Below are 26809 nucleotides of genomic sequence, written 5' to 3'. Positions count from 1 at the left end.
GGAAGTGTGCGGCTTTCTCCTTCCGACGTCCCCCAAGTGCCCCTGGGGTCCCTGTCACTTCAAGAAAGCCTAGAAGAAGAACTGCGACACCCAGGACAGAGGCAGCCGGACAGGCAGAAGGACAGACACAGACGGAGAAGCAGAGCACCTACTGGTTGTGGTAGCCGAGGGGGTCCGGGATGCAGAGTTCTGACACGTCCATCAGTCCCGTTTTAGCATTCCCAGTTGGTAGAGAAAGGCGGCGGGGAAATCACGCGGAAGAGCGAGTGAAGGGCACCGGCGAGGTGCGAGTCCGGGCAGGGGCACAGTGAGCGGGAGAAGGCAGAGTGGGAGGAGGCGCCGTGGCGGGGCGCGAGGGAGGCCGAGAGCCGTGCGCGCACAGCCCAGCGCTCCCACTCATGCACACACTCCGAGCGGGCAGAAGGGATGGGAAGCCGTGGAGGAGACTCGGGCACCAGAGACTTGGAGCCCACTAACCCTACTGTAGCTTTAAGGCTGGGAGACTGATGTATGGTTTGGCTCCTATTGGCTATCTCTCAGGGGCTGGACTTAAAGTGACAGAATCGAGCTGGGGTGGGGGGAGGGGGGTGAGCCAGAGAGACTTCAATGGAATCAGACGCTCGCGCGAGGTCCCCACCTCCTGAGGAGTAGGAGGACTGTGCTGTAGAGCCGCAAGGCCTGTCCTCTCGCCATTAAAGAAAAAAAAATTGTCCACTGGCTGGTGGGACTAGGGTGCTGAAAGATATGCCGCTTACATGTCCTCTCACCCCTATCCTATCTTTTAACTGGCAGGCCTAGCAAACTCACCTCTCAGCCTTTTAGAATGGGTCTATTTTACAAATTAAAAATGAGTGACATTTCTCCTCCCTTTTATCAAGGAGAAGAGGCCAGCACCTTAGAAATTCACAGCCTCAAACCTGGAGTTTGCTGCACGAAAGTGCAAAAGGTCAGGCCATCAGGTGAGGTGCCCAGCAAGAGAGAACAGGACAGAAACAGATTCACTTCCCAGCTCTCATCGCCTGGGCCAGTCGGTTCTGAACTGCTTTCATTTGGCTAGACGCAGGGCATGCACCTCTAAAATGCTCTCTAGGTGTATAAAATGATGCTCTCTTCATTGGCAACTGTCAGAAACGTACGCAGGACACAGCTACCAGCAAATTAATTTCTGTCTGCCTAGGAAAATACAGTTGGGGTTAAAATAACCAACTTACCTGCCACATCCACTTTAAGGCACAAGTAGACACTTCAGTAGCCATACCTGAATTTCCAGCTATGAACACACACCTGCACCCCTGTCTGCTGCTCCCTCCATGAACTCGAATACTATGGGCTGCCACTGTATGAAAAACCAGCTATAAGTCTAGCCCCAATCCTTCTTCTGGGCCTTGTCATCTTTTGAGATGTGCCAGCCACAGGGATAATGATCAATTTGATGGTTCAAATGAGTATGTGCAGGGGATAGGTATAGAATTATTTAAAGGGGGAAAAAAAGCCCTCAGAAGAGACCACCACCTTATTCTCCTATATTCTACAAAAAACAATAAGCAGTGGGTGGAGGACATCATTTTATCATCAAAATAATATCTGAATGGAGTGTAACTGCAGGCAGCATTCAAACACTTTCAGGAATAAAAGCAGGGAGGGTCGTAAGAAACCCCAGGAGAGGCCGGCAGGCCAGCCGGCACTCGGCTGCTTTGGAGGTGCTGGGGAATGGGCAGCAGGATGGCAGATGATACTTGACTTGGATAAATGTAAGCTCATGCAGGCTGGGAAACAGGACTGAGGTTTTTCATATGTGCCTAAGTGGAGGAACGTGTGGGATTCTCTGGGCATGGGGCGCTGGCAGACACCTCACAGAGAAATGGATGAAGATGTTGGCTCTGTCAGCAGAAGCCCCAGCAGCCCAGGATTTTTTTTTTAATCACATAGGTCCTTGGTTACATTGGAGACAGAAAGAGGGGTGCAGAGACACCACCACTACCTCTTGCCAAGACCTCAGTGACTGGTTTTTTTGCATCCTTTCTGGCCCCCGGAAATCTATTCTCCCAGAGCACAGCAGCCAGGGAGCGCTTTGTAAAATGCACCTCTGAAGTCCCCTTTGCAATTTGTTGCAATGAGGAAAGAGGCCCCAGTCCTTTCCCGTGGCCTACAAGGCAGGTCCCATATGGCAGGCTCCTGTGTGTCCCTCTGCACCCCTCCTCAGCCCATGCCATGCTCCCTTCATTGCTCCCTTCATTCTTTGCACCTGCCACCTAGAATGCTCCCCTTCCAGATCACACCAGAACCTTCTGCTATTTGCCTTGCCTTAGGTAACTTTAATTAGTTTGTGATTATACATATATTGGTATGAATAATACCCACCCACTCCTGCACTAGATTCTAAGCTCCATAAGAGCAGGGACCTTGTCTGTTTTTGTTCACTGGAGAATCCCCAGTGCCTGCTACATATAGTTGCGTGATAAAGACTTTGTTGAATGAAATGTTAGACCACAGCAGTTTGGGTAGGGGGCCAGAGCCTGCCAAGGGACAGGCCAGCTGCCCCAGAAGGGGTTAGGCTTTGACAGATTGTATCAGATCTGTTGGCTCCTTGCTTTGGGTGGGTGTACCTTTTTAAACTGGAGACAGAGCACACAGAAGAGCATGAAAAGAAAGACAACTTCAGAGCCTGGAGCAGTGGATGCAAAGCCACTGGGGGCAAATGAGGGAAAATCAGAAGACTGTGTTGGTACAAAAGCTAGGCTAATGCCCATACAATTACCGTCTGCATCCTAGGCACAGGGATGAAGGTAACTGAGGGCTTCACCCCACGCACTAGCCGATTGTCCTCCAGGACGGGAACCAGGTCTCTGAGATCTGGTCCTCTTCTGACAGTCCTCTTCCGCAGTCTCTGTCCAGCCTCCTTGCACACAACCCTGGGGCAGAATTCTTCCTCCTTCCCTCCCTGGCAAGTCTGAGCCTACAGACTCCACTGCAGGGGAGAAGAGGGCCCACTGATAGGGCCACCCTGGGTACCTGATCTAGCCTGGAAGGTCCAGGCTTCTCCTGTGGTTTTCCAGGCAAACGTGGCCAGGTCATACACTGTCTGTGGGACCAGCTCTTCTCCCTCTGTGTCCTTAACCAGCTCACGAGAGGTGAGATTCTGTCCCAGAGCCAGAGTCAGATCTATGCTCCAGCTGGAGAGGCAGCAGTGTGGGAGGATGCAGAGGACCCTGGGATCTGGTCTTGACAACTCCCCCTAGTCTGGCCAAAGTTATCTCTTCTCCAGAAAACAGAGGTGGTGCTGGAGATAGAGTAGGGTGGGCAGGGCTCTTGGGCCCCCTCAAGCTTGAAATTCATTCAAACAATCATCATTTCATACTCCCACTGCTCACCTACAGCAGGTGCTATTTGTAATCCATCCCAGCAAAAGCCTCTAAGCCACCCCTACCCTCTCCTGTGTCCCGATACTGGCACTCCCAGTTGGGCAAGTCAGCTAGAAGGGACTGGAACAAAGGTATTAGACACAGTAATTGTGGAGGGTAGAAGAGGGCAGGAGCTTACTTTATTTTTGTGACAAACTCCTTTAAATAGATATTTATTACATTTACAGGACCTTACAACTCAGGGCATCATTTAGAACCATCATCAGACCTTATAAATAAATTTGCAAATGTCCCTGTGTGGTGAAGCGACCTACCCAAGGTCACACACTGAATAACTGGCAAAGCATGGATTTCTACTTATTCAACTCCTAACGCTGTGTACACAAGGCTCTTCACTTTCTCTCCTCCCTCCTTCCCCAAGTTCAAGCTCTTCCCTAAGGAATATGAAGCCAAATCAGAGCCGTGCCCTTGGCAACACATTCCATACTCACATCACCTGGGAGATGGTGGGGACCCAGGCTTCTGTGTCCATACCCTTTCCCAAATCGTTTGCTCAGGCTGGGGTTCCAGGTGGCAGATAAGTAGGAAAACATACCCAGACACATCTCGGCCTGTTCTGTTCTCCAAACCTATGCTTCTCTGGGTACATACAGCACCAAGTGTGTCATCAACAGCCAAACCCAGGTCCACACTATCCACCCACAATTGCCCATCCCAGTCTGGCTAAGTCCTTAGAATGGTCTGTCCGCATGCTTGCACCTGGATCTCGAGGGTCACTCGAGCTGTCTTGCCATGATCTAGGAAGCTGACCCCAGCACAGCACCCTTTGCCACAAGTATGGTGAAGATCTCCACCCTTGCCCTGGTCCCTTGATTAGGATGTCCCTTGTCTTGAGGTGCCCCACCCCCCGACTGCAGTCACTTCTGCACACACAAGGCAGCAGCAAGCAGTGTCTCTTAGGCTCTTGAATCCCCTCCCTGGATATGCCACTCTCAGCCCAACAACAAGAAGGCCTTCCCCAGCTTTCAACCCAGGCAGCTTAGCAGGATGACTTGATGGCTTTATCACTAACAGATAAGACCTAACAGGAATTTTTGGTGATTCTGGTACATGCCCCCTACATGCCGTGAATGCAGGACACTGACTGGTTGCACCATCCTTGTCCCTTGTCCTTACCCACATTTCCCAAACCAAGTTTCCAGGTGAGAATGATGACTAAACACAAGGTATGTAGTCATTTCTTACCGCCAGCCCAGGAAGGAGAGGATGCCTTCAGGGAACTGCCTGAATCACAATCCAAGTTTGTTTCTGTTCCACCCCAGGGTAAGCACTGGGGTTGCTGAATTGCAGAAACACATCCATTGACAGTCCCCAACGACCAGGGCGGGCCCAGCCTGGACAGTCAGCCTAACCTGGGCATCTCGGGACAGTGCTGATCAAGCCAAGGATCCATGGACTCCTGGCCAGGGAAAATGTCCCTGACCACACATCCCTGTGGGCCCGCCCTCTTCTCAATGCTTGAATTTGGGGATGTGGGGTTATATCCTGCATGCTGCTCAGCAGACTGGCAGCCTACTGGCTGGCACATGTCCCACGGATCATAATTAACTGATAACGCTAATACAATGTGAGTTTGTGCTCCCATAATAGTCTCCTGCTGACAGATAAATGCCACGGAAACATGATGGCTTTTCCTGAAGCTGTAATGGGCCATTATTGGGGCAAGAAGGCTCATGTCCTATTAGCATTGCTGCCATGACACCAAAGATAAAATATGAAAGGGACGATGTCTTGAGTGGATAAATGCTTGGGTTCCCTCCCACCACCAGTGTCATCCATTTCATTATCTGAAATCCCTAGCAGGGGTCCTGGAACAATTTCCAGATATTCCAAAGCTCCGTTATTCCTTTTTTTTTTCCTGAGCCTCCAGATCCCATTCTCACCAAAATAGCTGAATACTAGCATATTACAGTTCTCTGTTTACCAAAAAGATTCCTTGCCCCGGTGCAAGATGGCGACTGCAGTGAGCAGGCAGGCTGGGGGGCAGGAAGGTGGACATGTCTCTCCATAGAAACAAAGATCTTTTCCCTCTTAATCACCAGGAGGACAAAGCACATCCAGACTGTAAAAGTCTGTCACCTGCCAAATTTTGGGGGCAAGAAAAAGGAGGAGGAGGAGTATAAAGAGAAGAGAGAGGCAGAGGAAGAGAAACGGGAGGAAGGTCGTAGTGGGGGAAAGAACACGCCTTGATAGTACCTGGTACCTGAGAGGCACTAAACAACTAGCTATTGACTGGATGAATGATCTGTCTAATTAAATATTTTCCATTACAGTGGATTGTGGGTTTTTTTCATAACTTATCACGAAGAAATTTGACCTTATTTTCATTTATGTCCATATTAATTTCTCATCCAGTTTCTTGTGACTTTTGCATCAATTTAAGCATAAAACATAGTTGGTTTCAAATACCAGTCCAAACAGTTTGTTTCCAGTGTCTCATCGTTGGTAAAAGGAAAACTACTTTTTCTTGGATGATTGTGTAAACTGCAAAAATCTGACAGTCAACACTGGCCACAGAAAGAATGAACAATTTGCTTTGCAGACTCACAAATTATGCCTCCCGGCACATTTCTATTCACAGGGATAATTATCTTAAAGAAGCTATTAAATACATGAAACTTTTGGAAAATTGATTCTAAACTACCACACACATGTAAAGTGTTGTTATTAAGTGGGAACAAAGCAACATGTTGGCCAAGCCTGTCTCTTCAGCATTAATGACACCAAACTCAACACTGAGAACATTCAAATGTGTTTGCATTTCCTAATGGCTCAGTTAAGGTGGAACTTCTTATTTCATTATTTTTCAGAATCAGATGCATTTTATTTTTGCTCTGAGAAAATGTTTTATGGAGAGGGAAAAATGGCACATGCTTTTAGGTTTTAGGGAGCATCAAACATAAGTATCTTATAAACTATAAAGTGCTATAGCTGTGTAAAACATGATTAAGAGGATAGCTTTTGACTGTGTTTTTACATGAGAAAAGGGCTGGCCAACTGCTCCCTTCCCAGATGTAAACTGTAATGAAGCCAGCTCCATCGGTGAAGTCTCCACTGCTCTGAACCATGCAGGTATGAATGGGTTGGTACCAATTCCAGATGAAGGCTTGCTTAGTAGTAGGGCATCTCTAACAGCTTGATTCTTCATAAACAATTAGGAACAAAATTTAGTAGAACTCTTAACTTAGAAGGGTTTGCCTTTCCAAGAAGGACAAGGCAAGGCAGGAAGGGAAACTGCAGGAGGACCAAAGAGGGTTTAGAGAAATGGGTTAAAGGCAGTCAACGATACTAGATTTAATATGGATAAACACTGGTAATACACTTGTCAGCAATGACCCTCGAATGAGCCTGACTGTAGGAGAGCGCATGGAAGGGCAGCGAGGCAGAGAGACATCTGGGGTCAGGACAGATAGCACATTAAGCATGGGCCTCCAGCTCAATGGCATGATAAACACTGCTTTGGGGTAATTCTACAAAACCCAGCCGAGCAAGGAGCAGCAATAATTCCTCTTTACTCTCCCTTACTAAAGGCACAGATGGAGTTTTATGCTCAGCCCTGAGAGACTCGCTTCGACAGCAGACTAGAAGAGTGAAGGGGAAGATGCCGAAGGCCTCCCAAGGGGGTCTGAGTTCCACAAGGAAAGGGACAAATGTGGGATGAGGTGGGACGGATTGTCCCTGCGCACTGAAGGACCAATACCTGGTCCACTTCTGGTGCCTAAGATCTGGTTTCCCAAGGGGCCAGGTGATGCACCCCAGAGATTCAGGAGGGTCACTCCCCAATTTCCTCTTCTTTTTCCTGCCCGCTGTGTACTGTTTCACGGTGGGATTTCTTTTTATAAACCTTCCAGGAAAGAAATGCCTGCCGAGCGACCTACTAGGTCTCTTTGAGGCCAGAAAGGACATGACAGCCAGCACAGTTCACATCATGTCACATTGCTTGGCATCTGTCCTCCCCTCACCTCCTCTTTTCATCACCCTCAATTCCTGGCCTTACACTTCTCAAATGAAGTGTCAGCATTTTAAAACTCGCCTCAGGCTATTTTCTAGGGGACCAGGGCTAGATAAAGAATGAATCGGCAAGTGGCTCAGGGCCACTGACTTCCTCTCAAGTCAAACAGTTTTGTTATTTGCCACGCCTTCCTTGCTTGGGGAGAGGGGTCATAATGAGTGTAATGATTGATGGATTACTACGGGTGGTCACTGCCCGAGTTACAGCCTCACTGGCTTACAAAGGCCCACGTGGACCCCGCCCCACCCACCCATCCATCCACTCAGACACCCCGGTTCTGGTTCAGTTGCCAAGACATTCAGGTCAATGGTGTCATCTGAAGCCAGCCATCAGGACCGACCCCCTTCCTCCCTTCTCCCCCACGTCTGGGAGGCGTCTGTACTCGCCCTTCTCCCTGCTTTTCTCTGTACTGAGCTGACCACTTCCTTGGGTGACTGTCTGTCCCCACATGCACACCCATCAAACAATAATTCTATGCTGGTTTTGGCTTCAAGGACCAGGAGAGTCTAGTGGCTTCGAGGGTAGGAGTCTATGGTCTCTCACAGCAAAGACTCTGGGGGCAGGTGGTTTCATCTTTTTGGTGGCTCGTCCTTAGCATAGTGGCTGCCACGTTCACCTTGTTCTCTCAAGGGGTGAAGGATGCTTCTTGTGGCCTAGACGCCACTTCCTCACCCAGTGTGTCCAAACCCAGGAAGTGAGTATATGCATGTGTGTGTTTATGTTGGGAGAAATGTCACTCTGTATGTCTCTAGTCTGTTTTTCAATATTTGCTTGTTTAGATTTGAGTCTGGGGGACAGACTCCCAGGAGTTCCCCATCCTCATTCCCGCAGACTTATCCTCACATCTTCTTGGCCAAAATCCTGAATCATACTCACCCCAGACCCATCACTGTCAAAGGAGAAATGGATTGCTATGATTGGATTAAAATATGTTTACTCTCTGAAGCTAGGGGAGAGGCTTACTGTTCCTGAGTACGTTAACGTTCAGTGACAAACAGGTCCACTTCTGTGAGAGGGGGAAATGGGAATGGCTGTTGGGTGAGTGACCAACAGTGTCTGGCACACCTGGTGCTGTACCAGTGGCAGGGTGGTGGTGACAGGCCACCGATGGATGCAAGCAAGAAGAGGGTCATCTTCTGTCGAGATGTAAAAACAATAATAAAACTGACTTTATGCCGGGCTACTGCTGGTTATCACCTTGTGTCAGCAAGTCACAACAATGTCAGAGAATTCTTCCCCCAGAAAACCTCTCGTTGGTCTAAGTTCTAAACAGCTGTTGTAGTTGCTGTTGAGTTTTAACCACACTTGTAACCTTCAGGATGGACCTGGAGATCATCAAACTAAGTGAAGTAAGTCAGACAGAGAAAGACAAGTATCATATGATATCACTTATATGTGACTCTAAAAACAATGACACAAATGAACTTACTTATAAAACAAAAACAGACTCAAAGACATAGAAAACAAACTTATGGTTACCAAAGGGAAAGGAGGGGAGGGATAAATTAGGAGTTTGGGATTAGCAGATATACACTACTGTATATAAAATAGATAAACAGCAAGGTCCTACTGTAGAGCATAGGAAACTATATCAAATATCTTGGAAAAGAGTGTGTGTATATGTGTGTGTGTGTGTGTGTGTGTGTGTGTGTGTGTGTGTGTGTATTTATAAAATGATTCCCCCAATAATTATTATTATTAATGACTACATGATTATTACTCAGCACAAATTCGTTGTAGAGGAGGGTGGATCCAGGCATCAGAAATTCAAGGTCTGAGGGTGGAGGGTATAGCTCAGTGGTAGAGAGCGAGCTTAGCATGCACGAGGTCCTGGGTTCAATCCCCAGTACCTCCATTAAAAAATAAAAAATGCTCAGTATCACTAATTATCAGAGAAATGCAAATCAAAACTACAATGAGGTATCACATCACACCAGTCAGAATGGCCAACATCATTCAAAAATCCACACATGACAAATACTAGAGAGGCTGTGGAGAAAGGGGAACCCTCCTACACTGCTTGTGGGAATGCAGTTTGGTGCAGCCACTGTGGAAAACAGTATGGAGATTCCTCAGAAGACTAGGAATAGACTTACTGTATGACCCAGGAATCCCACTCCTGGGCATATATCCAGAAGGAACCTCACGTTAAAATGACACCTGCACCCCAATGTTCATAGCAGCACTATTTACAATAGCCAAGACATGGAAACAGCCTAAATGTCCATCAACAGATGACTGGATAAAGAAGATGTGGCATATTTATACAATGGAATACTACTCAGCCATAAAAATCGACAACATGACGCCATTTGCAGCAACATGGATGCTCCTGGAGAATGTCATTCTAAGTGAAGTAAGCCAGAAAGAGAAAGAGAAATACCATATGAAATCGCTCATATGTGGAATCTAAAAACAAACAAACAAACAAAGCATAAATACAAAACAGAAATAGACTCATAGACAGAATACAAACTTGTGGTTGCTAAGGGGGCGGAGGGTGGGAAGGGATAGACTGGGATTTCAAAATCGTAGAATAGAGAAACAAGATTATACTGTATAGCACAGGGAAATATATACAAGATCTTATGGTAGCTCACAGAGAAAAAAATGTGACAATGAATATATATATGTTCATGTATAACTGAAAAATTGTGCTCTACACTGGAATTTGACACAACATTGTAAAATGATTATAAATCAATAAAAAATGTTAAAATAAATAAATAAATAAATAAATAAATAAATAAATAACCCTAATTACCTCCTCCCAAGCAAACAAACAGACAAACAAGCTGTGAAAAAAAAATTCAAGGTCTGCCCTCCGTGCCCCTTGCCCAGTTGTTCTTTGTCTCTTCCTGTACCCAGCTGGATTGACGGTCCCGAGAAAGAGAAAGGCGACTGCTGATATTTCCCTAGGATATTTTAAGGGAACTCAACTCCAAGCAGATCAGCAGTAACCATCCCGGAGCCCAGAAAGTGTCCGGCAGCCCCCCAGCATGTTCATCTCCATCTGCATCATCTCCCTCCACTTGAGTAATTCTGCCTGTTCTCTATCACCAGCAATAGAGACAGAAACTCTATTTCTTATTCATGCTATGATCAATTCCCTGTTTTGGTCCATCACTAATATTGTACCATTTTCATTTTCTCCCTTTTATTCACTGTTCATTGAAGAATGTCAATTCTAGTAGGACTCTTCAGACTCAGTGATGGGGTGGAGAGGGGAGATGGGGAAGTACCACTTACTGAGCACGCATTCTGTGCTGAGCACTCAGCACTGTTCTGCCAGTCAGTACTAACCCAGGGTGATCAAGCCCACTTTACATCTGAGGTCGGGATCATCACTCTCATTTTATCTATTGAGGAGGAGAGTGAAGCTTTAAGGCTACGTGACTTGAGGCTAGTAGACAATCTGAGATTTGAACCCAGTTTTGGCTCACCCCCAAACCTTGCTCTACATCCATTCCACCATGTTACCTGGAAAGAGTTCATACCAACTCTGTATCCTACAACTAAGGAAGAGAGTTTTGTGGGCTAGCCTGGGAACCCAAGCCCAGTGGGTAGATGGGAAGATGTGTGCTTAGGTCCAATCAATCAATTCATAAAAGTACTTCAGGAACATAGCCTCTGGATCGGTCAGACCTATCTCCACTGTACATCTATTTAGCAAGACACATTCATTTTTCATAGAGAAGTTCTTTCAAATCAGGGGAAGGTGTACTCTCAGAACTGAAGGGAGAAAATTAGACAAGAAATATAACATTAGGGAAGAAACCAACAGATTTTATGGAATGATGCCAAAGGGGTGAATTTTAACTTCCTATGACTTGAGAAGGTGAAGGGCAGCCGGAAGAAGACGGAGGTGCTGAAAAGGAAGACCATCTACTGCCAAGCAGAATTTCTCCATTAGGGCCAATTTGCTTGGTTGGAGCAGGTTCAAATGGGCAGCAATTCTGAAACCACTTGAATGCACATGAATGGTTTCTGCAAACACCCAAGAAATTAGAAGGCCCCCTTTAGAGGTAGAATAAATCCCCTAATAAGACAAGGAGGGCTTGCTACCCCCATATTCCTTCCTCTTCCATCTGAAAGACCACCATGAGACTGAATAGGTGATTTTATTTTCCTATTTCGTCCAACATTATCCAATGCACATTTCCTTTTGTTCCCTGGATCCTAGCTAATCTAGCCATTCCACCAGGGAGACTCAGTTCTTGCCCCATTATCAAAGGATAGGGTAGAGGATGGGTCTTTACAGGGATTTAGCTCCTTAACAACTCTTCAATGACAGCAGATATGCTGGTTCACAGGAGAGAGGCTCGCCCACAAGTAGGAATGATTTTGCCTGTGAGATCACAAAGGAATCATTTTAAGCAGTGGTTTTCAAACTTTAAAAAAGATCCCAAACGTGTCTTTCTCCAGATATAACTGTATATAGAGCTCTGTTATATAAAACAGCAAAAAAAAAAAAAAAAAAAAAAAGTAGCTGTTCTGTTTGGTAAGTGGATCCTACTCTCGTCCTTCACCTCCAGGAAGTCCATGAACCACCTGAATGGAACCTCTAGCCCCCATTGGAAGATGCTTTGAAAATCAAGAGTGTTTCTAAAATCAATGTTCTCTAAGCAGTATTGAATTAATTAATCAGTTAATAAATACATGAATTAAATAAGAAGCATCACCCCCACAAATCAGACCCATGCATAGAACAGCATCCCCTTTGCAGGCCCTGGGGCCGTGTGAGAGGATGCCTTGGTTAAAAGGTAAAAACCTGCCTGAACACCTTTGCTTCAATGCCCTTTGCCACTCAGAATGAGACCAACCTCATTTAGATGGCTGGCCTTGCAGCATACGTGAGTGAGGACCAAACTCGTCATCGTGGATAGTACAGCTTGGCGGTTCTCAAACAGCATCCGAATGTACAGGTGGCTTTCAGATTGGATATGGTATGGAGTCAGTTACTAGGAATGTTAATATGGGTAACATGCCAAAATTTGTAAGCACAATATTCTTTATCATTTAGTATTAGTACTACTAAATAGTCCTTAATAATGTCACTTTCAGTCACTTGCATTGGATGTGCCTCTTTTTGAGTGGGGACAGAAGGGGTGAATCAAGACACAGCTAATGCTTTGTGAAGTACAAGAAACACCGGTGCTGGGGGTAGACAGTCTCCAGGTAAATGTCTCCTTCCGTCTGTGTCTGGCGGAAGCAGTTAAGAAGCACCGGCAGGCGGAAGAAGAGCACTGTCTTTGGAGTCCGGTAGACCTGAGCTCAAACCCTCACCCTGCCTTTCATTAGCTCTATGATCCTGGGACAACATGTAACCTCCTTGTCGGTGTTTCTTCAGTCTTTAAAATGGTTTGTTGCATGGTTGTGCGTGTAAAGCTCTTTGTGCAGTGGCTGGCATAGAGTTGGTGATCCACAGACACTGGCTGCACCCTGTCCTTTTCTGGATGGAGGTCCTGACCTCAACTCTGTGGCTCCAGGGGAAGCCCACCTCTCACAGAGATCTTCTCCCCAGTGACACATCCATTGTCCACATTAAACTCAGCCCTCCGGAGAAGAGGACGACAGAGGCTAAGTTTAGCCAGGACAGCCCCTATGAGTCCTGTTCCCAGGTTTCCCTCTCTGCTCTGTTGCTGCTCCAGGTCCTCGGGGGTCTGGAGATGGGAGGATCTGGAGGAGCATCTTCCCAGCTGTGATGGCAGCACAGCTCCTGACAGCCTGTCCACCCTCCGCCCACTTTACCATGAGCTTCCCAACCACATAACCCAAGTGTTGAATGTCTGGCCTATCACGGTGAGCTGCAGACTCCCATGCAATATCAGGGTCAAGGACACACGGTTAGGACTACCCATTAAAGATGCCCTTAGGTCTGCCTTAAATCTTCATTGTGATTCAAACATGAGATTTCATGTTGACCTAACACTGCACTGGGATCTGAGTCTTTCCACAGGGGTAAAAGGAACCACCATTCCTGTAGCCTCTGAAGCTTACTCCATCCTTGGAATTCTTCCTTTCCCCTAGACTTCTGTTAATAACACCAGGCGATGCCCAAGCATCCCTCAGAAGTGTGTGTATTACTCTCATCTCTTATTCTTAGAGGAAGAGTCATCAATATGTAAAAATCCAAATACTGGTCATTTCTTCTCCAAAGAACCTTTTGGAGGTAATGAAGAAACAAGGCTTATTTAATCTCCCACAGCTGGATTCTCCTCACCTCACTGCAGCAGAGAAGGAGCTGACTAATTTGAGGTTCCCCTCACACACCATCCTCCCATCTCAAGGCACCTCTCAATGTGGCCACCTTGAATGGCATCAGACAACAGCCTAGGCAGAGAGGTTTGGGAGCCCCTGACCCCATGTGTCTGGACCCTGGGTAGCCCAGTCATCTGGGATATGTTGGGACCATCTCCAATGTAGGACGTTCTCAGTGTAATGAAAACACAGGAACAGCTTCTCAAATATGTCCTTTTGTGATTCCATGACCAACAATGTAAGAGAGCTCCTATCCACCGTCTGTAGGAGAGCAGGGTAGCAGCCCTTCCAAGCAAGATGGAGGATGTGTGTGTGAGAGAGAGGCTTTCCATCTCAAAGCCCTTCCTGGATATTGTCTCAAACCTTAGCTTATGATCAGTACCTTCCATCAGACAAGGGGGAAATAACTAAAGTTAGTCCACTTTCTGTGCGACACTTCTGGGTCCCTTCCTTGGGGGGCGGGGAGTGTTATGGAATGAACAGATACTAAAGATTAATAGCATGTCCTTAGAGTTCAGGATGGAACAACCCAGAAAGGTAGGCAGGTGCTAACAGATCTGAGATCATGGGGACAGAGCAATATCAAATCTTTATCATCTGTTAAGCCTTAGTGTACACAATGACAGCTAATGCAACTGAGTTTCATAATAATGCAGTCTGCAAAGCAGTAGGCTTGGTGAGGCGCCCCGACTAATATAATGATGTAAGCCAAAGAGAAAGGGAAACCGTCAGCCCCCCTCCCCACAAGCCACCTCTGCCCACAGGAAAGAAGGAAGTGTTGTGAATCTGATTGGTCAGTGCCCAGGACAATCTCTGGGCCAATTCTACTAGAGGCAGGACTGCTCCATGATAAAGGTCTGCACACCTGCCCACGGCTCTGTCTCGCCCCTGATCTTCAGGCTTCCAGCCTCCTGCAGGCAAAGCTGGCTTGGCCCCGCTCTCCTTCTCTCTACTTTCATTCCCCTGTCTGCAAATGAGCAGCTCAGGGTCTGCTGCAGAGACCCAGGTGTCTTGGATCCATGGGGAGGGAGGGAAAAGCATGTGCCTACAGGAGGAAATCCACCAGTACCAACAGGAGCCCTACAAAGGCACGTAACCACCTGGAGGGGCTGCACGGGGCAAAATTGCCACCCTCCCACACCAGGCTGCACCCCAAGTGGAGAAACACGACAGTGGGACAGGGATGCTGCGAGCAGGGCACTGTCAGCCTGCCGCACTCAGCCAGAGAAGGGAGAAAGAGCAGGGCTCCCTGCCCCACCACCCAACCCTGCAACTGCAGCCGCATTCAGGCCACTAAAAACTAGACCCCTGGCCACCTGATCTTAACTACTCCTTTTTTCCCCTTCTATTATGTCCTTTGAAGAAAAGTCAGAAAATAAGGAGAGGTAGGGTCCTGAAGGCCCTGAATGAAGCCACACCTGAGGACAGGATCTGCAGATCCTGTGAGCTTTCTGTGCTTCTGTGAGCTTTCATCTCTAAGTCCCAATGAATCCAGCCCATGGTACCTGGCCTCCTGGATCTTTCTCCGCACAGTGCGTCCTCTTCCTCCCTTCTCAAACCTGCCTTCCCCCAAGCCTGCCTCCTCCACCAACCCTTCCTAGGAAACCCATCCTTTCTCTGATCTGCCCGTTCACTCCGCCCTGACATCCCTCCTCCCCAGCCACAACTGCAGGCAGTTCCCAGAGGGAGTGACTGGGTGCCCACTGGCTCTGCCCATGCAGGGCCACAGCCTCGGCACCTGGGCTTCTCTCCACACATCCATGTAGAAGCCTCTTTGGGCGTGTCATGGGGATAGTGATCGTACTGACCTCAGAGGGATGAACTCAGACAAGGCATGCATAGCTCTCGGCATAGTGCCTGGCGTAGGGTAATTGCTCAATAAATGTGTATTATTTTTTATTCACTCCCAAAATGGCACTCACTTGAGTTTAAAGATACTATGCCAAGAGTTCTGATTTGTCCATTCCCTGTTCTTGAATGATTTTGCCTCTGTGTCCCTTTCATACCTCGCAAAACCAATACTAGCTTCGGCTGGGATTTTTAGAAGACGTCAGTAGGGCCAGTCAAAATCAACTTCTTCCGCACAGAGCAGAATCCTGGATGACTGTAGCCACTGAAATCTTCTGTGGTGGTAGAATTATTATGACAAGACCTAACACCAGCTTTGGTTATGCAGAAGCAAGACTATGCCTCATCATTCATGACCTGCCCCTACCACCACACTTGGGATTCCAGAGGGTTATTTTAGGGCAGTGATTATCAAAGTGGGTTCCACAGACCAGTAGCATCAGCATCACCTGGGAAGCGGTTACAAATGCAAATTCTCAGGTGCCACCCCAGACCTAGGTGGGACCCAACAATCTATGTTTTAACAAGCAGTCAAGTCATCCAGAAGATTCAGATGCATGTTCTGGTTTGGAAACCACTAATTTGAGGTTTCACAGATATTAGGAACTATAAATTCTTAAGTCTATCTTCTTGCTGCCCAGGGCTTCAGCTTCAAACAATCCTAGAGAAAAGGACTTTTTAAAAGAGTTATTACTAATTTTTAATAAAAGGACATTTTAGGGGAAAAAGAAAGCCCTTACTGACTGTGCTACAGTTCAGAGTATATTCAATTAAACACAAGGTGGTCACCCTTCCTATTTTTAAAATCTCATTTTTTTCTTTTCTTTTTAAACTTTTTATTGAAGTAATATACATACAGAAATGTTCAGTGTGTAGTTCACTGAATTTTCATAAAATGAACACATCTATGAACCCAGCACCTAGATCAAGACATTGAACATTGCTAGCAACCCAGACATTGCCTTCCAATCACCATCCCTGCCTTGTTCATTTTTTTTTTTAAATTGTAGAAATATTTCAAACAAGGAAAATTATTTTACTTTTTTCTTTGGAGGGGGGAGTAATTAGGTTTAATTATTTGATGGAAGTACTGGGAATTGGACCCAGGCTAAGCATGCACTCTACCACTGAACCATAGCCTCCTGCCTAGGCACAATATTTTAAAGAAAATTACCACCCTAATCCCATCACTTACACTGAAATTATTACAACTTTGCTCATCCCCTTCTGCACATATACTGTATGTAGTTTTATATTTTGTGTAGTTACAATGTACACGTGTTCCCAGCTATTACACACTCCTCACAAGCATCATTTAAAAGGATCCACATTATGCCATCATGTTGGAGTCTTCAATTATTCCACCATTCTCCCATATTTATGTTCCTAATTTTTCACTTCTGCAGTGAACTCTCTGGGCCTCATGCCTCATTCTTTTCCTCTGGAATGGTTTCCTTAGACTCAGTGCTCGGAAGTGAAATAACTGAGTCAAAGGTCCTGAATGTTTTATTAGGGCTCTTTAGTATCTGTACTGTTTTAAAAATACAAATCCCGTCTCACTTGGAGTGACAATTCTGCACATTTCTGGGATCCTCCCAGCATCTTACAATTCTGGATAGATTCTTCTCTCCCGTCCTCCTGTGGACTCAGAAAAATTCTTTCGGTAACCCTGGGGAGGGGTGGTGAATGCTAGTAAATTGCACCCCCACCCTCAATTAGACGCGCTGCAGCTGGTCAGGGCCACCAGGCAGCAGCCCGGACAACCCTCCCCTGGAGATGCATGTGTGGAGGAGGGGGGTTTCAAGGAGAGCAGAAGCCTTCCCTGGGGACCCCCACAGGAAGCTCTTAGTGCCCATTAGAGGGCCAGAAAGGGGGGCTGGCACTGGAAGGAATGGGGATGCGGAGTTTAAACAAAAATACTTGTTCTGTCATCCTGGAGACAGTATAACAGCAGTAGAGAGAGGTTTTCAGAACTAGATCCTCTCAGTTTCCTTATCTGTACCATGTGGGAAATATAGTACCCAGCTTATAGGGCTACTGTGAGGATTACATGAATTAATGAAAAAACACTTGGAAAGGCACATGCAATAAGCTTGCCTTGTACACACCGTGGGAGCCTATGCTTTGGCTTAAAGACACAGGAAGCGGAGAAGGTAAGAAGCAGCTGCTAAACCCTTCTTGCCATCACTCGGGAACCCAGCAAGAATTCCCAGCCCCATCCCCAACCCTTCCCACCATCCATTCATCAACCCATTTATGGTGGGGGTGGGAAGGGGCTCCGAACAGGTCAATGACAGCTCTACCTGCAACTTCTACCTCCAGCTTCTCAGGGTTCCAGCTGGATGTTGAGGGGACAACAAGGCCGAACCTCTGCTTGTCTGGGGCTCAGGGTGTCCCTGCCCTTTCCTTCCAGACCCCCGAGGTTGCAAAGGAGAGGGCATCTGAACCTCTGAACCCCAGTCACCTGGGCCCAAAGTGGTAGGTGCTACTCGCCCCAGTCAGAGCAGGGCACCAGGGGCTAAGCTGGCCTGTGTCGACAGGGAAGATGGGAAACTAACACTGAACGCTTGCCTCCTGTGTTCTGGGCCCTGTGCCAGGTACTCGGGTGTACGCCGTCTCACACATGTGGATATGTTATCCCTATTTTACAGAGGAGGAAACTGAGGCTCTTGTAAATTAGGCAATTTGCCTTCTCTTGAGCATCTGCTAGTGCCTAGCACTGTGCTGGCCACTAAAGGGGAGGCAGACAGGACAGAAGACCTGATTTTTCTCCTCAAGAAGCATCCAGTAGCACAGGAGAAACAGGACTGACCTAGAAATCCCTGCCGTGGTCCACGCAGACACAAACACTGTGCTCAGTGCTGGCCTGAGATGCTGAGCACAGAACAAGGGACTGTGTGAGAACATCTCCCGTTTGGTTCACTCTGTGGAGTTGGCCGAACCCCTTACTCCTGAGGGAAACACCCCTTGGCATTTCCACTTCTAAAGTGGGACTACTGTCCATTTCCTCTTCACTTTAGAGGCAATAGTGAGATAGTCCCTGGGAGGCGGTTGCTGCTATTTGAGTCTGGCCTAATCCAATGAGCACCCACTATGTGCCTGGCACCGACAGAGCAAAGACAAACAGCAAATAGCCCCAGCTGTCAGTGACTCCCCAGCCCAGTAGCAGAGGCAAACAAATAACACAGGTGACGAGTGCGTGAAGAGAGAGGACCGGGGTAGGGTCTGGGGCCCACAGAGAGCAAGGGAGAACTCACAGGAGAGGTTGCCAAGTGGACGTCCTGGGAGTGAGGACGGGCATTCTAGATGGGGAGGTCAAGGCGTACACATACAAGGGCAGGGGTGCAGCAAAACAACACAGTTTCTCAAGGGGACAGTAGGACCCTGTGCTGGTGACATCAGCTTGGAGCCAGACTGCCAGGATCCAAATCCTCATTCTGTGTGGTCTTCCACAGATCACCAACATCTCTGAGCCTCAGTTTCCTCCTAGGTGCTACTGTCCCTCCAGGTCTAATTTTTTCAGGATAAAAGGAATTATGAACATAAAGCACTTAGAACTCCACCTGGCACGGGCTTAGTGCCAAATAACGTTAGAGATGATGATGAAATCCTGAGGCCGCAATGCCAAAGTAAGTCCACGTAACAGTAGATGAGAACTCTAATCCCCTAGTCTTAGGGGCTGGAGATGGCTGATGAGCCCAAGATATGTGGGGTGAACCCTGAAACGGGCAAATTTGCAGATATCAGGCACTTTCGGCTGTCCAGTCGGTTTCAACATCATACTATGAAAAAAAGCAGGGGGACAGGGTCTGTAAATGAGCCGATCCTCAGCTCTGCTCCCTCCTTTCGGCCGGAACCCGGAGGGCAGTCCTGGCACAGCCTGGATGAGGGGGGTACCCTCTGCCCGCTCTCTCCCGCGCTCTCTAGGCCCGTTCCACTTCTAGGCTCCCTGGGACAGCTGCACGCGCTTGAGAAAGGCCGCAGAGAGACATGGCTTTTCCTACAGACCCCTCTCAGGGAGGAAAGCCATGGTCAAGGGCACCTCAGGACCGGAAGCGTCAGAGCTGCGAGACATGCCCACTGATGACTCTCAGCGCGGCCGGCCGGTTCCAGGCCGAGCGCCACCAGAGGGCGCGCTGGATCTCAGAGAGCACGGAGCTGCGGGCGCGGTTGGGCGCGGGCGCGGGTGCGAGTGGGCTGGTGCCCGCCTCGCGCGCGCTGGGAGCCGGGGAAAAGCAGACAGCGAGTTCGCCTGCCCACAAGTCAGCCCGGAACTTGAGGGTTAGGTTTTCCAGTGATCTAGCCCCGAGCAATCAGGGAAGAGGACTCAGAAAAGTGATACTCATATTAAATGTCCATATTTCTCACTCTGTGCCAGACACTGCAATTGAATACTCACTAGAACCCCAGGAGATAGATGCCATTACTGCCCCACTTTAGTGTCAGAGAAACTGAGCCTCAGCACAGCTGGCAAGGGCCAAAGCTGGGATCTGAACCCCCAGGGACTGCCGCAGACAGACCCTGTGCCCTTATGGGCCACTCTATCGTGCTCTCTCTAGTAACCCATTCTCCTCCTTCCACCTTAGGGCCAATCACTTCCTCACCAGCAGGTCGCTGGTTAAAGCAGCTCAACTCTTCCCGGCAGAAAAGAAGTGGGCAGCTACATTTCTACTCAGGGGGTTGGCATCACTCCAGCTATAAAACTCAAAAGACAGCACCATGGATTCCGATTTAATGAATATTTATTGAACACTCACTATGTGCCAGGAACTGAGTGAATGCATTTACATAGGTTCCATGCAATACTCCCAATAATGTGTGAATTGTGTGTACTCATTCTTATTTCCATTCTACATGTGAGTCAGGGGGGATAGGTGACCTTCCTGGGGTCACACAGTTAAAACCTGAGACCTCTGGCACCCCCACCACATTCATTCATTCATTCAGCAAACTTTTATCGAGCACCTACTCTGTGCCAAGCACTGCTTAGGTGCTGGAGACTCAATGGTTAACAGGACAGATAAAAACTGCTTTCTTGGAGCTTACATTCTTCATCAGCTAACAGAGTCCCTGGCGACATTAACTCAGTTCTCATCTCTAGATGCCCTATGAGAAGAGGCCATGCGGACGCAACAGAAAGGAAACCAACGCTTTTTGCGTACAGTGCCATATATGAGATAGTATTCCTGACCTTCACCTGGAAGGAAAAGTACCAATGGTTATTACACGTAGAACTGTGTCCCCCAAAATGATATAGGAAAGTCTAACCCCCAGGATTGTGAATGTGACCTCATTTGGAAATATGGTCGTTGCAGATGCAATCAAGTTAAGATGAGATCATACTGGAGTAGAATGGGCCCTCATCCTTATAAAAAGAGAAGAGACAGTGAGACACACATTCACACACATTCAGGGGGCAACGCCTCATGATGGTGGAGGCAGACTGAAGTGCAGCTGCGGTATGCCAAGGGACTCCGGGGATTGCAGGCCGTCAGCAGAAGCTAGGAAGAGGCAAGGAAGAGTCTCCCCTCTAAGTTTCAGAGAGAGCATGATCCTGCTAAGACCTTAATTTCAGATTTCTAGACTCCAGAACTGTAAGACAATAAATTTCTGCCATCTTAAACCCCCCCCCCCCCAGTGTGTGGTACTTTGTTCTGGCTGCCTGAGGAAAATACTATAATGGCATTAACTTTTTTCCCATTAATGGGGATAAACCTGGCTTAACCACCCACTGTTTTCCTCGCCCCACCCCCACAACAGCCAGGGTCACGTATTACTTTGGCCATGCCCCGGAACAGAGCTCAACGGCCACAGTGGCATCAGTCCCAAGCCTGCGGTCTCAGCATTGCTGTCCTCTACCTGTCTCAACTAGCCCATGGCTCCCAGCAGGATGACAAAGGTGTCTCCAGTTGGCAGAGGCAAGGCAGACGGCAGGCAGGTGTGCCCAGGCCCCCGCACCTCATCTGCCAGCCCCAGCTCTGCCAGCCTCGCTCAGCATCGCCAAAGCCCCGCGTTCCTGGTGTACTGCTCACTGGTTCCTGGAGAGGGGAGTCAAACTGGAGGAGGCAGTGTCAGGCTAGTCCACCCAGCTGTGCCCAGGTGGCCCACGACAGTGGCAGACAGAGGGCATGAGCCTTGTGGGGAGTCACACATGGCCCAGTCCCTCTCACTCCACAGTCACCCCACAAAGTGCCTTCATACAGCTGTCACTGAGCCTGGTTCGCCTGAGAGCTCCCGGTTCTGGAAGGCAGAATATTGACTCGTTTGGCTTAGAATATTCTGGTGTGCAAATGCACAAAGCACCAGATCTGAAAACTGTGGAGGGACCCAGTCCTTTACTGAGAAGTTGTGGCTATATGGACCTAGTGGCTCCCACACTCCTGGGAGGCTGGGGCCATTGCATGGCCCACTCTGATCTCCCAGGAAGCCTTCCTACAGCCCCCTGAGCTCACGGAATCTCTTCCATCTCTTTCAGACACAGCTGCTCCGTCTCTCTAGGAAAACAGCTAACTTTGTGAGGGTGGGGCTGGTCTAGCACAGTGACTTCCTTAATCCAAGGAAGCTGGGTATGTGAGCTGCCCTGCCCACAGCCCCAGCTGGCTGGAGGGAAGACATGCCTTAAGAGAAGTAGATGTTCCTTCTGGATTGTCCCACCTAGCTAACGTGGGAGGGAAAGGAGCAGAGATTCCATTTAGATGTCCTGCCTGGGACTGGGAACAGCTCTTGGCTGGAACCTCCCCTGGAATGGATATTTCAGAAATCAGAGCAGGTTGGTGGGTGGCAGCAAGGGTAAGGAGAAGGAAAGGAAACCTCCACATTGTTTGTTAAGAGAACACTTGTCTTCCCCCATGAACAGGTGCCAGAGGAATGGGATGAGAAGGGAAGGATGGTGTAGAGACAGAATGGTACTGTTCTCACCAAGCTTGCCTGGTTCTCATCAGACCCACCCAGTTGCATAGGCCCCTCCCTCCCTCCTTTCCTGCCTTCCCTCCCTCCTTCCTTCCTTTTCTATTAACTCATAACTTAACAAAACTTTAACGAGCACTACTCTGAACCAGGTATCGTTCTAGGCACAGGGTGCCCAGCAGTGAGAAAACAGACAAAATGGCCTCCTTTGGGGACTTTATATTCTAATGGACGCATCTCTTTCCCTCTTAACTCATTTCTTTCATTCTTTTCTTGCTACCCAAACAGCTCTTGGCAGCCAAGGTAAACCCCAATCGGAGAGTCTTAAACCACATTCATTCATTCAAAGCTGTCAATTAAGTGCCTGAATGTGCAGGGTGCCACTCTAGGCCCTAGACATCTTGGGTATCTGTTGTGAGACCACACCTCCCTGGGTGCATAGCAATCAAGAGAATTATCCCTCCCTACCAGACCGGCCCATCTCACTGGCCACAGAGAACTCAGAGGCAGTGGTTGATTATTGGTGAATACTATGGACAGAATCCAAAGGAAAGTAGAAACAGCCAGTATTAAGCCAAAGTGTTGAGCTAGTTTGGAGAGCTACACTCCACCTCCCTGCTGGATTCATCTTCCCGTCCAGACCCTGATCACCCCCTTGGGCGACCACAGCCACCGGCACCCTTTGGAGCCCAGCAGACACAGCCGGAAGCCCCGTGCCTGATGGGAGTCACCTCCCGCCGCAGCAGCCCAGCCACTCTGGACTCCGGCTGCCCCCGCCAGCCTTCCCCGCTTTAATTAATTCCACCCGGATGCGCTGACTCACTCGTGGGCTCCATGACCCGCCTGGTCACAGAGGACACCTCCTCAGACACAATTACATTTGAGGATGAAGCATTTCCTCTGGGCACAGAACGAGCCAGTGAAAGCTTTTCTGGGGGTGCGGGGAGGGGGGCCTACTTGGAGATGACTCACAGAGCAGGCCTTGAGAGTTGGGTGTGTCTCTCTCAAACGTTATCTGCCCAGGGGTCCTTATTACTCTATGAAAGTTTCTCTTCTTGGGGGAAGGAAGAAATGTATCTACCTTCCCAGACAAATGGGTCCAATACACGCATCAATGGGGTCACATCAGGCCCCAGCAAAGGCATCTATTCTTAGAATTCCTGAAGGCCCAGGTGGCAACCAGCAGCTTGGCACTCAGTCACCTGTATTCACTTAATATGCTCTATGTGCCTGTGAAGACACAGAGGAAACAGAATATGATCCTTTATCCTTGACTTGGGGGAAGTATCAAGGACCCCAAACTCCTAACCTCCCTGTGAGACGGATTCTCAGTCCCATTCTACAGATCAGGGAATCAAGGCTCGGGGAGAACAAGTGACCTGCTTTCTCGGGAACCAAACTGCCTTTAAGAATGAAATTAACTAAACATGACTCTGAGCTCTAGCACAGGTGACTGGGGAACAGCCCACAACAAATGGAAGCCCCAGTCCCCTTTCCTGACTTGTGTTTTGAAGACACAAGGAGAGAAAGTAAGAAATCGGCCTGCTGGGGCTGTGATGGGACACCATTCTGGTGGGAGAAGTCCTGTGGTCTTAGAAGTTCAGCCCCTTGCAAACCTCTGGGAGCCAGCAAGCTAGATCCCACCCCTGGGCTGCGTCCAGCCCTGTGCTTAGTGGGGAAAATGTATTGATGTTTCCTTTGCTGGGAGCCAGCATCTCTGTTTAAATTGAAGCAGAGGAATTTGCATTTTAATGATGATTTTCCCAGGTTTGTGCCACGTTGAAGTGGCTGTTATTAAGGACACTGGACAAGACAGATCGAATGGGAAATGTGGCACATATTTAGTTTAAAATGCACTCACTTTTCTTATGAAGCTGGTGGAGACATATCCATCCATCCATGCATCCAACTATTCAGATACTTCCAGCCCAGTTATCGGGTGTAGGGAGAAGAGTGAGCTAGACACACATGGTACATACCCTCAGAAGCTCATAGTCAGATGTGCATGCCATAAGTGATAAAGATACTCTATACAAAAAGGCAAAAATCGAATCAGCTCTACCCTTGACTCCCCAATATCTCTGAGCAACAGGACCAGGGTTTAAGCTCCACAGGAGGAGAAACGTCCATCTGAACAGCCCCTACACGGGCAGGGGAGTGGAAGGGAGGGGCCGCTGCTTTGGTAGTTAGATGGGGTGGCGGCTCAGTGGGGCAAAGAGGCTCCTTCTGAACTGTTTGCTTGGAGTCCTTGACCTCAAAGTGGGCCTAACAGAGATACCCTGGACCTTAGGGCCACACAGAGCTGGCTTTGAGTCCTGGCTCCATCACTTAATAGCTGTGTAACTTTGGACAAATGACTTAACCTTTCTGAGCCTTGAGTTCTTTATATGCAAGATGGAGCCATACCCACCTGGAAGAGTCACTGGGCAGATTAGTGAGCTAGCTCAGTATCTATGATCTGCCCGCAGCGGCATAAAACATCCATAATAACAGCTAATAGTATCTGGCCTGCCACACTGTGCTAAGGGCTTCACATGAATCTCATTTAATTATCCTTCTCCCTGCCCCTGCCCCCGCTCTCTCTTTCTCTCTCTCTCTCTCTCACACACACACACACACACATACACACACACACACACGTTCATGAATGAATGCTACTATCACTGCATTTTACAGATGATGAAAGTAGGACTTGGAGAACATGTAACCAGCCCAGGGTTGCCCAGGTAGTAGGAGATCTCGCTGGGGTTGGGGCCACATCTCTCCGGCCCCAGGGCCCATGCAGAATATTAATCTCTCTCACTGCCTGCATGCACAGGCATTGACTGACAGCTTGTCCAGAGGCCAGACTCCTCCTTAAATCCACAGAGAGTAACCCCAGTTGGACGAGAAAAAATAAAGTCAGAATGAAGAATCTCCGTACAGAGTGAGGCTGATGCCCAGATGAGCAGACCTCTTGCTTGTTCTGAAGAGGCCAGGGCAGGGGAGCAGGCGGGAGGGGAAGGCTCCCTCCCTGCTCGGCCCCCAGCCCTGGCATTGGGGGCCCCCCGCACAGGCGGGTAGTGTTTGCACAAGCAAGTGCCTGTGTGCGTGTGTGTTGGGGGCAATGTTATTCACAGCCGCTGGCCAACAGTAAATAAGACAGTGGGGCTTGATTCATGAGGTCTGACAGGAAATCTATAGCATGTGGTGTCTATAATCCGCACGCTACGACGTGGCAAAATGAAAGAACAACAGTCCAATTACGGAATCCTGGTTGACGCCGGGCACACTCCTCAGACCGTGCAGGGCCTGGCTTGGCCTGGGGGGTGGTGGGGGTGGCCTGGCAGGGACAGCTGGGACAGATGCCCTCAGAGCCTGGGCCTGTGGATCGTGGAGCTGGGACATGGAAAGGGGTGACCTGGTGGCCTGTGTTCCCAGCCAGCTCACCAAGTGCCCAGCCCCTGGCCTTGTGAGACCCAGCCCCGGAGGAGTCCCTTGGCAGACAGGAAGCTCCCATCCCTGCTGCCTCCTGGTTTAGAACCCAGGAAGCCCAGTGTGCTGCCCTGGCCAGCGGAGTCATTTCAGGGTCTGGCCTGTGAGGTACTCAGAGAAGGCTGGGTCCTAGGAGCTGAGCGGGTGAGGGGTTAACTCTCCCCCTGGGCACACAGCACTTCCCTCCTGGGCCTTACAATAATCCACGGAGCGGTTTTCCTTCACCTGTAGGGCAGGACCTGCCTCTCTTCCATCATTTTTAGCCCTGATAACAGCCCTGATGATGTACTGGATTGAATCCCGTACTGCCAAAATTCACGTCCACCTGCGAATGTGACCTGATTTAGAAATAAAGTCTCTGCAGATGTCACCAAGTTAAGGCAAGGTCATGCTGGATTAGGGTGGGCCCTAACGTCCTTATAAAGAGGGAGGCACATGCAGACAGAGGCAGGGATAGGAGTGATACATTTATCAGCCGAGGAGCACCGAGGGTTTCTGGCAACCACCAGAAGCAAGGAGAGAAGCATGGAACAGATCCTTCCTTAGAGCCTTCCAAGGGGCATAGCTCTGCCAGGCACCTTTATTTTGGGCTTCCAGCCTCCAGAATTGTGAGAGAATAAATGTCCATTGTTTTAAGCCACCCAGCTTGTGGGACTTTGTTCCAGCAGCCCTGGGAAAGAACGTAGACAGTATCCTGCATACTGTAAACATTTAATCAGACAAATGTGTGCAGGGCACCCCACAGGCCTAAATTCAAGTCTTGGCTCCATCACTTAACTGGGTCTCCCTGATCCTGCTCAACTGGTCCTGCAATGCCTTCCCTACATGGTGGCCAGAGCACATGTTTAAAAGAATAGATCTAATGGTAAGAGAGCAGGTTTTGAGC

At 48.6% G+C, this 26809-nt stretch overlaps 1 protein-coding gene across 5 annotated transcripts in view; it reads right to left on the bottom strand.

The window, feature by feature from the left end:
* Positions 1–26809, bottom strand: part of ESRRB (estrogen related receptor beta) — a 155788-nt gene that overhangs the window by 95817 nt on the left and 33162 nt on the right. For 3 of the 5 annotated variants that reach the window (XM_032482426.1, XM_032482425.1, XM_014559165.2), the window contains exon 1: positions 153–454. The exons of the other annotated variants lie outside the window; for them this stretch is intronic. Coding sequence is in view for 1 of the 3 variants with exons in the window: in XM_014559165.2 (XP_014414651.2) it covers positions 153–202 (50 nt within the window). In the remaining 2 variants the exon portion in view is untranslated. Of the gene's footprint in view, positions 1–152; positions 455–26809 lie in introns of those variants that run through there. 5 annotated transcript variants of the gene reach the window in all.

Source organism: Camelus ferus, chromosome 6 (assembly GCF_009834535.1).
Source record: "Camelus ferus isolate YT-003-E chromosome 6, BCGSAC_Cfer_1.0, whole genome shotgun sequence".
Classification (NCBI taxonomy): domain Eukaryota; kingdom Metazoa; phylum Chordata; class Mammalia; order Artiodactyla; family Camelidae; genus Camelus; species Camelus ferus.
The sequence above is the reverse complement of the archived record's forward strand: the minus strand, read 5'-3'. Positions and strand labels throughout refer to the sequence as shown.